At 37.6% G+C, this 15,494-nt stretch overlaps 1 protein-coding gene across 1 annotated transcript in view; it reads right to left on the bottom strand.

Annotated features, from left to right (window-relative positions):
- Positions 1–15,494, bottom strand: part of peak1 (pseudopodium-enriched atypical kinase 1) — a 147,362-nt gene that overhangs the window by 34,979 nt on the left and 96,889 nt on the right. Inside the window, exon 3 of the mRNA XM_052042635.1 lies at positions 387–3,712. Coding sequence (XP_051898595.1) covers positions 387–3,595 — 3,209 coding nt within the window. The 5' untranslated portion in view covers positions 3,596–3,712. The remainder of the gene's footprint in view (positions 1–386; positions 3,713–15,494) is intronic.

Raw genomic sequence — 15,494 nt, 5'->3', positions numbered from 1 at the left:
TTTAAGAAACTCAGGCACATTTGCTTGATGGCTTTTCGTTTCCTCCCACAACAATGGAAACTAGCTGAGGAAATCTGGTGTATAATGAACTTGTCAATTCAACAAAGAACAAAGGTGAATGATCCATGTTTCCTCATTTTTAGGATTGTCCACATACTAAGGAAGAATAACCTAAGAATAAATTTAGGAGAAGGTGGCAATTAGCAGGGAAGTCTTTGCAAAAGATATTTATCCCTGAAATTTAATTGAAATATATCTAAACATAAATGCAGTTCTAAAATAGGTTCAAAAGCATACACATACTTGGAAGGAGGATGACGGCAAAAAAGTATTCACTCTAACCTCTGACAAATGCAAGTTATAAATGAATTAAAGACAACACTTACTTATTAAATTTCTTTGGTGGAGGAGGTGGAGGAGAGCTTTGACTGTCCGGACGGCAGTTCTCTTTTCCATTTTCAGGAAGACTTGCTGTTGGCTTTTCATCATCATTCAATCCAGATGCCATGATCTGTGTTTCATTGAGAGTGGGGTGGATCTCAGTATCCACTGTAGCAATTTCTAATTTGCCAGTCTCAGCCTTTATATCATCCAGTCCAAGGTCTGGTTTGTAACTCAACATGGCAGTCAGTTTCTCAGATGGCTCTAATATCTTCTGTTCACTGCACAGTCGTTGTATGGGTGGTGGTGGCAGCATATGTATCACCCGTCCATTCAATCCAATTAACTTGTCTTTGTCTTTTTCTTTCTCCTCCTCTTCCTCAGTCTTACGACGACGGAAGAAGCTCTTGAAAGAGATCCATCGTTTTGGTTTAGACTCTTGTGAGCGTTGGCGACTCTCTGGGTTCAACAATGGACATTCAGTCTCAGTTGTTCGTACAGGACTTGTTGGCTTCCCCCAGTTGCTGAAATGTTTATGCAGTAGGTTGCTTGCATGATAAGGGGATGATGTCGAACGTGGTGGTGGAAATGGAGGCAGCTGTTCATTCTTCGGACTCAGACTAATTGCACCAGGTGATTGTACTGTACCTGGTTTAGATGTGGGAACAGTAACTTGCTTTGTAAGAATACTTTCTTTCTGCCCTTTTGTAACACTGCTGTCCATTACTTTGGAGGCTTCTGTTCCACTGTTTGCCTGTGTGGAGAATAATGACTTTGGCCGAGTATAAGGATCACCATTGCCTTCCGAGATGGCAGGAGGTTGAGAGTATAATTCTTCAGCACTGCTAGATTTTGACTGTGTCTGAGGAGTTTCAGGTGGCAGCTGTGGAGGCTGAATGGATGCAACAATTTGAGAAAGTACAGCATTGGCATTTTCTCTAACTGCTGATGATTTCTGCCTTTCTGGCGTTTCTTCTTTTCTGGATGGTGAATCGTGATTAGATCGCTGAATTCTAGAAGGAGAGCACTGATTGGATCCAAAGCTTTTGTGAGGTGAGGACTGCGACAGGTTTTGTGCTTTGCTTTGTGCATTGTTAAATTCCTGCACTTTCTGTGCAACTGTGCCAAGCACCTTTCGTTCTGTGCTGGTACTTGGAGGTTTTGCTTGTGGTAAACCTGCAGATTTCTTTTCTGCTGATCCAATTTCTTCATATGTATGGTTCATCACATTTTCTGAAGTCTCCTTCTTCATATGTGGTCCACTAGGACCCAAAAAGCTTTTATAAATGGCCAAGTTGTCATAAGCATTTGGATTAATTACTATTGGTACTTTTATAGCCTTGTGCTTTGAGCTCTGTGCATACGTTGGCTCATCATGTATGATGATAGGGAAAGGGGGCATCCCAGCATTGTTGTAACTATTAAACTTGATTTCAGACAGATTTGGCGACTTCACAGGAATAGTTTTGGAAGTAATATTTGTGTTAGTTGGTGAAGTAGGAGCAGATTTATGTGTAATCTGTTTTGGTGGTGGTGTAGGGCCAGAACCACTTGACATTAAAGCAACTCTGGGCATTTTTTGTCGAGGGCTCGTGCTGGAAGTCCATACTTCTTGATATCTAGTGATACTTGACTTTTTCTGGTTGTTCATCTGGCTTGGAGGTGGTGTTGGTGGGTTTGTACTCATCGGTGAAGTCTTTGGACCTTGAAGCAATTCAGGTGGACTGCTGGATTTTTTATTGTTCATTGCTGCTGAGACATCAACTACAGTATATGGTTTGCACATACCTGGTGGTTCCAAGTCTACAACTCTATATGGTTTTGCTTGTTCTTCCCTTGGAATAATATTAATCGTCACAGTTTGCCCAGAACTGTCTGTGGAACTTATATCTAAATCCTGCTTCTCACTTTGTAAGGCTATCTTCCCACCCTTCTCTTCCAACCTCAAAGCAAGAACTGCTTTATGAGTTTCGAGAGACTTTACTGCAGTGCCTCTTGCTGGTTTAAATGGAGCCTGCTTTATTTGGGGAACTTGCTCATTTTCATTAATGCTTTCATAATCTGGTTCAATTGATTTGGTGTTTTTGCAGTCACTTGGTGCAAGATCACCATTGCAAAGCCGTTGGTGTGTAGTTTTTGTCATTCCTGTTTGAGATCCCTCTGTCATCGATGAATCAGGAGATGTTGATTCAGAAGATAAAACACTTGGCAAGCTATCCTGGCCATAAGGAATCAAGGTTTCATCGCCATATCCATTTAGGATGTCATCATAACTGTCATCATAGTCAACAGCACAAATTCTCAGTAGGGACTGCTTTCGTAATGGCACTGTGTTCCACTTTTTGTCACTGCAGAATCTGACAGGAGACAGCGTATTGGCCCTAAAATTAGCAAAACGTGGCTGACCACGCATTCGTATTTCCATTGCCAACAGCTCTTCATCACTTTCATCCCAACTTTCTCGTTCTTCTGTCACATTCTCACTTGAATCATTATCTACTCTGCAATCGCTACTGAAGGAACAGTCTGGGTAGCAGAAGAGACCTCCTTCATTGCTGATAACCTCTGAGCTGTTGCTGAGCACAACATGCTTCCCTGCACTCTCTTTCATACCAGCCACAATACAGCTCGGAGGAAGCTTCCTTTCCAAAGAGCGCTGATAACATTTGTTGATCCTTCCAAGAAAGGTTTCTTTGTCACATTCTTTGTCTTGTAAGTGTGGTTCAGGCTCAAATCCAACAATTTCTTTCAATACATCAGTTAATCCATTATTGTTATTGTTTGGTTTCTTATTACTACTAACTCTGTCTGGACCACAAGGTCTCTGAGAATTGCTGCTGCTCTCTTCATTATTATTATTGTTCACTAATTTTCTGTTGATTACAACACCATTCCTATTCCACCCTACAAACATATGTTTATTTTCACAGCTTTCCATTGTCTCCATTTCTGTACTCACAGTTTGTCCATCTGTGACCATCATCGTGGGCTTCACAGCAATTGTTGGCTTCTTGGCAACAGGAGGTCGAAAGTTACCAGTGCCTGACCTACCCCGCTGGTTGTTACTATGGTTAGCATTAGTTTTTAAATTGTTACATGAACGAGGAGGAGTTTCAGAAGCAGTAGTCAAACAATGCAAACTTTTGGGTTTAAAACAGTTCTTACATTCACCAGGTTTCCATACGTGTTCAGTGAAGGTGTTACAGGCGGACATTTTTCATAGAGCTACTCATGAAACACACCTTGTTCACTGCATTGTTATACAATCATTGATTAACCTCCATCTTATCCACTACAAGGTTCTTAACTGATGCTCTGTGTCAACTCATACCTGCAAATGGAACAAAATATTCATTAAGTAAGAATGCAATAAAGAATGAACTTTTGCTTTAGATACAGGAGTACCAAAATTTAATCAGTTTGATTTTAATTTTAAATCTATCTACAAAAATCTATTTCCTCTCCAGCCCAAATCCCCAGCTGGGAATGTGATATAATTCAGAGTGACCTACACCTCCACAGGGATTCCATAAACTGGGAGACACGGAACAATGTTAGTACTTTTATTCATTTGCAGGTAGAATCCTCCATTATTACACCATACACTGTCAGATAAATTGATCAAACACTCCATCATGTAAGTTATACTGCAGGCTGACTTAAACCTATGGTTATCTGACCTACTAGTTATTTGACCACATGATCCAGAAGTTGAAAACTGTAGATCTGGAGTACTGAAAAGCAAGACTTTTCTTGTTCTTGAATAAAAAGATGTTTATCAGCATTAACATACATGGAATCAAGACTGCAGAGTTTACATTACTAGCAACAGAATACTTTCCTTAAAATGAATCCATTTATAAGGTGATGAAAATGTTTTATTTTGTTGAAATTTGTTTTCATTCAAAGCTACAGGACTAATTTAAAATAATTGTTCTAACGCTAAATATTAAACATAAATTCTCAATCTAACTGATAAGAAGCAAACTTGCTCAAGTGTACCAATTACCAGAATAGTCTGCATGTTTTCATTCGACCAATTGTTGATTGAATGCATATTTTCAAAAATCTATTGCCTCTCATTTTCATTAAATCAATGATTTGAAAAATCTAGAAATTACATTTTCTTCTCATATTAGAGGTTCTCTTCAAATAATTATGTTGCAAATTAACTCTCAGATATGCTATTTTCATTTTTTAACCAGGATTTCACACTGGACATCAAATAGTTAACTGAAATAAGATTAAATATGCAAAGCTTTAAAAAACTTATTGAGTAATGTTGCTAAACACCTGAAAACCGACATTCAATAGGGATCACTTTAGCTCTCAAGCCAAGTAATCCCTAAAATTCACTGAAGGTATCAAATGAAAAACACCTTGAACCAAAAATAACTTTCTTGCAATTACTTTCATAGAATGATCTTAAGTTGTAAAAATCATAGCCTTTATATTTTATGACTAAAAATGTTACCTTCAAAATTAAGAATGTTGCATTTGTGAACGTCTCACATTCAATCCTATGCAACTTTAATCTTACTGATATTTAAATCTGACATACTGCATTTCCTCAGAAGTGGGATAGCCTTTCAATCCATGCTGGACAGATAAAAAGCTATCCATATTAATCCCATTTCCTTGATCTCCCTCTGTAGCCTTGTAGGTTACAGCACTTCAAGTGCACATCCAAGTATTTCTTTTAAAACGCTAAGAGTTTCTGTCTCTATCATTCTTTCATGCAGTGAGTTCCAAAGCTACACCAGTCTCTGGTTTAAAAAAAACAACTCCCCTCTAATCCTTCTACTTGTTGCTTTAAACCTGATTTTTGACCTATTTGCTAAGGAACCATAGTTCTTCCTAACCACTCTATTTAAGCCCCATAGTTTTCAAAATGTCAATCAAATCTCCCTTCAGTGCTCTTTCCTTGCTCAAAGAAAACAAACTGAGACCATCCAATTTTCCCTAATACTGAAAATTCTCCAGTCCTGTTAACATCCTCATATATCCCCATAAAAACAGTAAAGGAACGTTCAATCTCAAAACATACAATTTTCGCCAGTTTCATTTTTTACCCTATTCATTCAGTCATGCCAAGGATAAATTTTGATTCACATCTCCCTGCCAGTAAAGGTAAGCAAGTGAAATTCCAAAGTATCAAAGTATTGGTCCATTCCAAAGGTTCTACCCGGGTGCTCTCCAAATTACATTGACAAGAATCCATATATTCTATAGAACCTGTGATCATTTTTGCAACTCAGTCTTTTGTCCTTCCATGTCCTCTATTACAAATAGCAAAAAGTTCATTTCTCAAGTGAATTAAACCGCATTTCAGAAAATTTAATTCAGCAGACACGCTGCAATGGTTGCATTCTTCTAAATGATAACTTTATAACTGTAACAGAAAATAGCATCAATACATGGTAATTTTAATCTCATCAACAGAGGGCACATCATATTCTTAAAGTACAACATGTCCTTGCATGAATTCATGCAATTTTCAATTGGAGTTCAAACCAACTTCAGAAAGGTCATAACTTTAAGATGAGGCAGAAGAGAGTTACAGACTGTGTCTGTTCTGGAAAGGTAGAAGCTGTACAAATAATATAGGCTTTTTCTAAATGAAACCAGCAATAAATTCCTAACAAAGGTAAACAGAACAACAGAATGAGTGGTTTAAACTGACAAGGCAAGCATTGAAGTGGGTAAAGAGCAAAAGAATAAGCTTTTCACATCCGAATAAGACACAGAGGGAGGTAAAGGAATAAATTTAGAGAAACAGGAACTTTCACTGAGATGGCCCATTAACTAGCAAACAGATGCAGAAGTAGGGAAGCATTTAACAAAATATATTATATCACAAATAGAAATAGTACAATCAGCACAGATCTATTTGATGTTCTGGTAATTACAGAGAATATTTTGAAGCCTGGATGAGACTAGGAGCTAAAAATGCCAAGAAATGTAATCACCTCACAGGACTCCATGGCAAAAAAAAGTGTCACAGCTTTGTGAATTACAACACTGAAAAGGTGATTCAATCAAATTTTCCAAAGTCAAAGAAAAATTCAGAACAAAGGGAATAGATTGAGATTTCCAAGATGGTTACAATGCAAGTCCAAGGAGACATTTTCCAAACAGAAAGTTGTTAAAATATGGAACACAGTGCTCTGGCAGCCATAGATACAAAATTAATTGGATTGAAATGGATATATGTATTTACTTGACAAAACGGAGAAAGGCAGTGAATTAGAATTAAAAACACACAGCCATCTTAACTAACAAAACAATGAATCATGAGACCAAGTCACTGCTTTCCCTAAGCAATCAGAAGAGTGAGACACACCTCAATTTATCTTGCAGATCAACAAACATGACTAACAAAGTAACAACATCCTACAATGCTTCTGTTAATTAATACATTACTAATTACAACAAAACAAAACATAGTCCAAAAGTATCCAACAGTTCACTGTAGATGCAAACATTTGAAAACAAGTATTGAAATTTCCTTAATGCTACACCACATCTGACACTTGTATAATACAGAAGAAAATAGTTTTAACCGTATTATTAATAGAACTACAATGTTGTTCTGGAGGCAGTTCCCAGGAAATTTGAAGCCATAAGCTTCCTTACTATTAGCTGTTTTGCTTGATAGAATACAATTCTTCAATTGCTTCTTTTAAAGAATTAAATTGTCAGAGCTTTTATTAAATACAAACTCTTAGCATGAACCAAATAACAATCAACAATAACAAGCATGCCAACATCTTAGTGAATCAATTTTTATAGTTTGAGCTTGTTAATAAGGGAGAGCCATTTAATTTCTCAAATAAAATAAGCAATTAATGCACATGGAAAAAAGATCAAGATTCGCCTTTCTATGCTTGGGACAAATAAAAACACCAATTATTTACATGTTCCTGATTTAAGATAAAGAAACTGTCAAAGTGAAATACTTTCAAATACTTATTTTCATTATTATATTCTGTAAAATTATCAAACATATTTAAATACTGTAATTTTGATTATGGCTTTCTCAGTCAATGCAAAATAATCCATATTTGATGAATGATGAAGTCAAGAACGGTTGCTTTTTTTTCCATTAAAAAAGATTTAAAATTGAGAAAGATCATTTCCACAGATGAAATTTATGTTCAAATCTAGTTCAAAATGGCAGAATGACCTCCAGTATATCCTAGTCATGCATCAGAGAAACACACCCTTCGGCCCACCAAATCCATGCTGACCATCCCATTTAAACTAGTCATACACTAATGCCATTTTATTCTTCCCACATTTTCTTCAAGTCCTTGTAAAGATATTTGCTACATCATCAGCCACTGAAGTTCCCAAAGGCTGTAAGGTGTCTAATGTTGTTCCGTTGTTTAAGAAGGGTAGCAAGGACAAACCACGGAACTACAGGCCAGTCAGCTTGATGTCAGGAGTGGGGAAGTTACTAAAGGGAATTCTGAGGGACAGGATCTACCAGCATTTGGATAGACAGAGTCTGATTAGGAGGAGTCAGCACGGCTATGTGCATGGAAAGCCATGCTTGATAAACCTTTTAGAGTTTTTTGAAGAGATAACCAAAAAGGTAGATGAGGGTAGGACAGTGGATGTTGTCTATCTGGACTTTAGCAAGGCCTTTGACAAGGTCTCACATGGTAGGCTGGTCCGTAAAGTTAGGTCCCATGGAATCCAGGGAGATCTAGTTAGGTAGATTCGAAATTGTCTAGGAGGTAGGAAGCAGAGGGTGGTGATTGAAGGTTGTTTCTTGGAATGGAGGCTGGTGACTAGTGGTGTGCTGCAGGGGTCGGCGTTGAGACCCATGTTATTCGTTATTTATATAAATGATTTGGATGCGAATGCAGAAGGCTTGATCAGTAAGTTTGTGGACGACATGAAATTAAGAGGTGTTGTTGATAGGGAAGAGGGTTGTCTTACATCAGTTAGGGAAGTGGGCCGAGGAGTGGCAAATGGATTTCAATACAGATAAGTGTGAGGTGATGCACTTTGGAAAGTCAAACCAGTGTAGGATTTGTACTATGAATGGTAGGACAGTTGGGAGTGTAATGAAACAGAGGGACCTAGGAGTACAAGTGCACAGTTCATTGAAAGCGGTGTCACAGGTAGACAGGGTGGTAAAAAAGGCGTTTAGCACACTGGCATTCATCAGTCAGGGCACTGAGTATAGGAGTTAGGACATTATGTTGCAGTTGTATAGGATGTTGGTGAGGCCGCACTTGGAGTATTGTGTACAGTTTTGGTCACTCTGTTATAGGAAAGACGTGGTTAAACTGCAAAGAGTGCAGAAAAGAGTTACGAGGATGTTGCCAGGACTAGAGGGCCGAGTTATAGAGAGAGGTTGGCCAGGCTAGGTCTTTATTCCTTGTAACGTAGGAGAATGAGGGGCGACCTCATAGAAATGTTTGAAATTATGATAAGGTGGATGGTAACAGTCTGTTCCCCAGGGTGGGGGAGTCCAACACTAGGGGGCATAGATTTAGGATGAGAGGGGAAAGATTTAAAAGGGACCTGAGGGGCAACTTTTTCCATGCAGAGGGTGGTGAGTATATGGAACAAGCTGCCAGAGGAAGTGGTTGAGGCAGGTACAATAGTATCATTTAAGAAGCACTTGGATAAGTACATGGAGGGCCAGGGCTTATAGAGGGGTATGGGCCAAACGCAAGAAATTGGGACGAGCTGGGTGGCACCGTGGTCGACATAGACTTGTTGGGCCAAATGGCCTGTATCCATGCTGTATTGCTCTATGAGTCTACACAGATTCTACCACTCGCTAAGGGCAAACTACATTGGATAAATGACCTACTAACCTGCAAGATGTTGGGAAATGGCAGTAAACCAAAGCAGCTGGAGGAAACCCACCACAGTCACAGGGAGTACATACAAATTCTACAGAGACAGCACCAGAAGTCAGTATTGAACCAGAGTCACTGGATCCATGAAGCAGCAGCTCTACTACCTGCATCACAATGAAGTCAGATAGTATAAAGCTGCTCTTAATTTGGTAGTAAATCAGTCATCTCACTCACACAAATTGAAAAGATGGTTCCCTAAAAATTGAAAATTGATATCCAAGTGATTGGGGAGAAAAGAACAATATTCCAGCAGAGTTCAGGGAACTTTATTTTTACATCTATTTAATGCCGCTTGCTTAATTCCAACAGTTGGCGCTTCAATGAAAAACAAAGTTCCAATCAAAATATTTTACTAGACATTAGTTTCTAGAGTTCTGATTTTGAAACAAAAATTATTTTCGCAGCCTTCATATTTCCCATTAGCAATTTCCCTGCTCCTGAAAACAAACATATATTCTCTTTCACCAACAACACTTACATTCTATATTGGTTCAAGAATCAGACTGCATACAAATACTGGTCTTCTGGTAGATATTAGAACTGAGCAGTACAATATCTTTTGTTACAGCAGATTTGACATTGTTATTTCTTTTTTATTGTGACAGTTTGGGATTGTCATGGCTACATTCAGAACTTTTTGCATCTGATTTACTAGTTACTTGAATACCAAAATTTCAGACTGAGTATTTTGCTTGCAGTGTTGTGCTGAAGCATTAATGACAGAAAAAAGAATCAAAATTCCTGTGGGGGAAAGAACGACCCAAATTGTAACGATTCTCAAATGTCAAATGTTATCAAAGAAAGGGGTACGTATTTAAGTCAAATAGCATAGTTGCCTTGGATCCATATAAATACACGAAGGAGAGAGGAAACAAAGGATATGCTGACAGTAAATTTGGAGGAAGCTTGTGTGCAGACAAACCAGTTAGATAGAATGGACCAGCTAGACAGAATGTTCTGTTCTTTGCTGTGAACTCTATGTAATTTATTACAGATATGCAGTAACAATAAATTAAATGAAGATCACAATGATATCTAACTGGTTATAACTCGAATGATGGATTAGGCAACACTATTTGCATTACGTGGGCCACATTGGTTACAGTGCAATCATAATTGGGAAAACCCATTTGAATCTGTGTTTGGAAGGCAGCTAAAGCCTGCTCTGATATAACATGACTTTCTGTACACTAGGTTTCTCAGGAATGTAATTATCTCATTATAGCAGAACTACCTGCATATCCTACCCTGTAAAACTCTCCTGACAGAATGTAGATAAATTGTCATCATACAGTCTCTAATGCTCCAAATCCAGATGCACTTCTATGTTCTTAATTGGCTGGAGTACTTTTTATAGAAGTTAGACTGAATGAGGGACAAAACTGGATTATTTTAGGATGCAGGGAAATTATGTAAAGTTACATACAGTATACATATCTAGTCATTAATGATAAATTAAGTATACTCTTCCTGAGTAAAACTACTTTTTAATTCTCTCCATCTGATGGAGCAATAAGAAATTTAAATATTGTAATTAAAATAGTAGCATACTGAAAAAAATGTCTGTCCTCTGATACAAATATACCATGCTGCAACTGTGATCTTACTATCTGGGTGCACAAACTTAAGTGCCAGTGTAAAACAGAATATAAACAAGGATAGCTGCAATACCATCTATGCTCATTATGTGAAAAGTACAAAGATTGGGTGCATAGGAAAAACCATAAAGTGATTACTATTACACATGAAACTTCAAGTGCATAGAATATACAGTACAGAAACAAGCCTGGATAATGCAGCAAACATTATGGGCATCATAAGCATGTAAATTGCACTTCCTGCCTGCATTTTCCATACAATTTCCATCCAAAAACAATTCTGACTGAATTAAAAGATCAATAAATCATTTTATGAGTAAGTTACATTTAGAATTGGTCAGTACTGCTTAAACCATCATTAACTACAAACAGTTTACTTCAGCTATTGGGATGGTGACACATAGGGTTTTTTCCTCCCAAAACTCCACATAATCATTAGTTCCCTCATATCTCCTCCACTATTTAAAAATTCAAAAGCAGTTCATTTTGTCTTCTGGTAATGCATTCAAGTAACTAAATGAAAATTAAAACATTTTGATAGAACACTCCATAGAAAATGAAGTTACTAAATGAGCTACTTGAAATGTCTTCTCAACTATCACACTTTATAGGAAGTGACCAGAGGCATCTTAGAATCACTTAAAGAGTTAAATGTCAAAGAGTACATTTTGTGTGGCATTTTTCAAATATCCGCTTTAGCACCATTTTGAACTTAATCTGTTTTAAGTACACAGCTGCAGAGGTAATCCAATCACCAGCACAATTTTTCTTACAAACCATTTTTTCAATCAAATAGAAAACATTATGGGGCTGAGATAATCAAATACATTACAACCTCTGTGCATGATTCAAGCATACAGCAAGTTTCAAATGATTATTAAAAGTCTTATGTAATGTGAAATTAAAGTGGATAATGAAGTCTGCATTGGATCATAACTGCTTCTGTAAATTCTTCCATCTGTCAGAAAATGAAAGGTGCCAAAATGTTCTTTTCTCCAGATGAACAGTAAATGGAAAATTCAGGAGAAAAAGACCAGGAGCTAAATAACACTGTGCAATTATACAGAGATTAATGAACACTTGCAAATATGTTCAGTGCTTTAATTGAGGCAGGGAATCTAGTGGATGTGCAAGTGAAAGAACAAGTGATTCAAATCTATCTCCAAGTTCAGACACTAAATTACAAAACATTATTTATCTTCAACCCACTGCCTAGTGTGTTGCAATGCTAATGAGTAGAGAGATCAAGCTATGAGAAAATGCTTCATGATGATTATACTAATCATGGGATGGCCTGCACAAATACAGTGGGCTGAAAAGCCTGTGTTTCCGTGTTGTGAGACTCCAGGACTCTATTAAAATAATCCATGTATTGCATTATAAAAATATTTGCCCACTTGGTACATATTATAATAACATTTAAATGATTGTGAGACAGTTGCACTTTAAGAGGGAAATATTTTGATTAAAGTTATTGGCAGCATCATGTAGCAATGCATGTAAATTCAACCCAGGACTTATTGGTTATCTTTCTATAGTAATTATTTTTAGATAAAATTTAATGCCAGCAATGCTACCATCAATACTACTTTAAATATAGTGAGCAGTGGCCAAACATAAGCAACTTGTTGTCTTCCCATACCAGTTTACTGAGGATATTGGGAAACTTGTCCTTCAGCCACAATTGTGCTGAAGCCAATTCCCTTTCCACCCACATACACACATTCTGCAAATCATCATTTAATCTCAGCACGAAAGACACCCATTTAGCCTACTGGCTATGTGAAGTTGTAACCGAATCTAGCTCATTCCTGTCACCCTATAACTTAGTTCCTTTTATTTACACAGTTACAGGATGTGGACATTGCTAGCAAGGCCAGTGTTTACTTTCCATCCCTTGTCACCACTGAATAGAGAGGGTGGTTAAGTCAGGCATATAGGTGGGTGTGGAGCCATAAACTGTACAGCCAAGGCATGTATTTTTTGGTTTTTGTTTTTAGTTCAGTTCAGGGATATAATTTTCAGTTTTTATTAGTGTTCAGCATAATCAGTTAAGATCACTTGAAAACATCAGTCAATAAGACGCATCAACTTCCAGTCTCTGTAAGCAAAGAAAAGATTGAAATAACAGCCATGAGCTGTTCTGATATGCTTATACATTGATTTTGCAACCATGAGGTGAAGCTATTCCATGGTTTTTACACATTTTTTTTTAAGAGGACAGCACATGCGGGACCTTGTTAAGCAAAGTGATAAAGGAAGAATTAACTCTATTTCTTGTATGGAGGCAGTGGTTTTCTTCATTTATGTTGGTGTTTTACTCAATCATGCATGGAAGCTGAAGCGATTTACTTTGCAATCTGTCAGGGAATGGATTTAGTAATGAAACTGATCCTGTTGGTCACAATGTCTTCTTGGTTTCCTTTTACCAAAGTTACTTGTGCTCAGTTGAACACTGGAGATTGTCCACAGAATTTCTGCCTATCAGTATAACCGCTGAAGATGGGATTAGTTTAATTTGGCATCGTGGTCAGCACAGACATGATGTACTGAAGGGCCTATTCCTGGGCTATATGTTTCTATACAACCTCTCTGACTGAACAACTTTGGCATGTAGTTAAACTTATCTCTGTTGTTTTTTCACTCCACTTCTGCCCTCGTTTACACTCCTAGAATTTTTTTCATCAATGTCACGCCACTAGCCAGCTCTTCATTGAGGATGAGAATGTTTATGGAGCCCCCACCTCCTGCCAGACAAAGAGATTTGTGAAAAAGTCTAGTTTTTATCCTTTGTGTTGGCTTTCCCATAAACTGCCTCAAGCTCAGTCTAGCAGCTATTTTGATAATCAGCCCTCTCGGTCAGTGGTGGTGCTACTGAGCACAAGGATAGTGAAATACCTCATGCAGAGTACATTTTAAGCCTTCAGAGATATTCAACGTGGAGGAGTACTGGTTCACCAAACATGGACCCAAAAGCTGAATTCTAGAAGTCAAGTGAAAGAATGACTGCCATTGACACCAAGGTAGCCATCGACTGAGTGTGGCATCAAGACACCCTGGTGAAATTCAAGTCAATGAACACGAAGAGGGAAAAACACCAGTGGTTGGAGTCATTGAATTTGTGATGGAGAAGTTGAGGCAATAGTTGAAAGGCATGATTCTATGCTTTCACTTAACTGATCAATGAAACAGCTTTCCCAAATTTTACACATCTTCATTTATTTTTGAGGAAGACTTGGCAAGGTGTGGGTTGAGACTGAGCTACTATTGAATATGTGGCATAAATGGTTATGATTATTGAGATTAATTGCGATATATTCAAACATGCTATCTGATTGTTTAATTGCCCATTTCTTTAACCTGGTGCGTCTTTTTGCAATTGTCTTATGCAACTGATAATGATAGGTGTCTGCTGGAGCCTGACATCATTAATACCTCACTGTTGAATTTCAAAACCATTCACCATTGCTTCCATGGAAATGTTTTGATTTCGCTAAAAAAAAGTTCTTTGATGCTGGTCTTAATGATACTTCAAATAACCCCTCTGCAACAATAGGTAGTTGAGAAACTATGAGCTGTCTTTGATCAAAAAGCCTAGAAATGCAGATGCTGGAAAGCTGAAATCAAAAAGAAGGAAACCCTGGAGCTACTCAACAGGTCAGGAAGTATCTGTATTGTCTTGCACAAGATTGCTTTACAAGATGAAAGGTTACTGATTTGAAATGTTAACTCTGTTCCCCTCTGCACAATTGCTGAGTAACCTGCCGAATTATCTTCAGCATTTTCTGTTTCTCTTTCAGCTATCATTGATGTTGCTCGATAGACTAATAACTAACTCTGGCAATTCAAAACTACCTCAAGCACTGTATTAGACATTCTCCGACTGTGAACAGAGGCAGATAAAATGCTAGAGGAATGGACACCAAAATTACCCATTGGTGTAGCAGCATTGCATGATTATTTTACATTGTGGAGTCAAATTATGCTGATGGAAATAAATGAATAAAAATAACTGCTGCTCTACACCTTCATGATGTACATAAGAACCAAGAATTGAATTTTGACAACTTTTTACCCAGTCTTTTGCTTAAATTATCTTTCTAGGACTGAAGTAGCAAATATTTGAAAAATCTGAAAATCCAGTTGAAACTTCAAGGACCATATTATTGTCCAGTCTTTGGGTTACAATATTGTGCAGACAGATACTTGGCAATATAAATGCAAGACTTGTTAGGTCTGTCCATTTACAACAGACCTTACATTTAAAATAGCGATATTTTGGAAATTCGGGCAATACTCGTTTTACATCAGGAAATTAATGAATTAGGAAGCCTTGGAAAGAGATCATTTCAACTTTGGTCTGCAGGAACAGAAATTTGGCAGATATATTCTGTAGTTATGCGTTGGTCGGCCAGTTCAATTGTGCTTGTTTAACTTGCTGCTGTGATTTTCAGGTGTAGCTTTAAATTTGTACAAGTTCAGTACTAATCTCATTAAGGAATCATAGTCTACACATGCAGATTTCACCCATTAACTCCAGGTATAAATGTCTGAATTAATACACACATCAGCAGCATAAAAAACAGGTACATACTAACATCCAACACCTGTTTAGCATTCTCCTTGTTATTTT

The sequence above is a fragment of the Pristis pectinata genome, chromosome 32 (assembly GCF_009764475.1).
Source record: "Pristis pectinata isolate sPriPec2 chromosome 32, sPriPec2.1.pri, whole genome shotgun sequence".
Classification (NCBI taxonomy): Eukaryota; Metazoa; Chordata; class Chondrichthyes; order Rhinopristiformes; family Pristidae; genus Pristis; species Pristis pectinata.
This window is presented reverse-complemented; position numbering and strand designations above follow the sequence as displayed.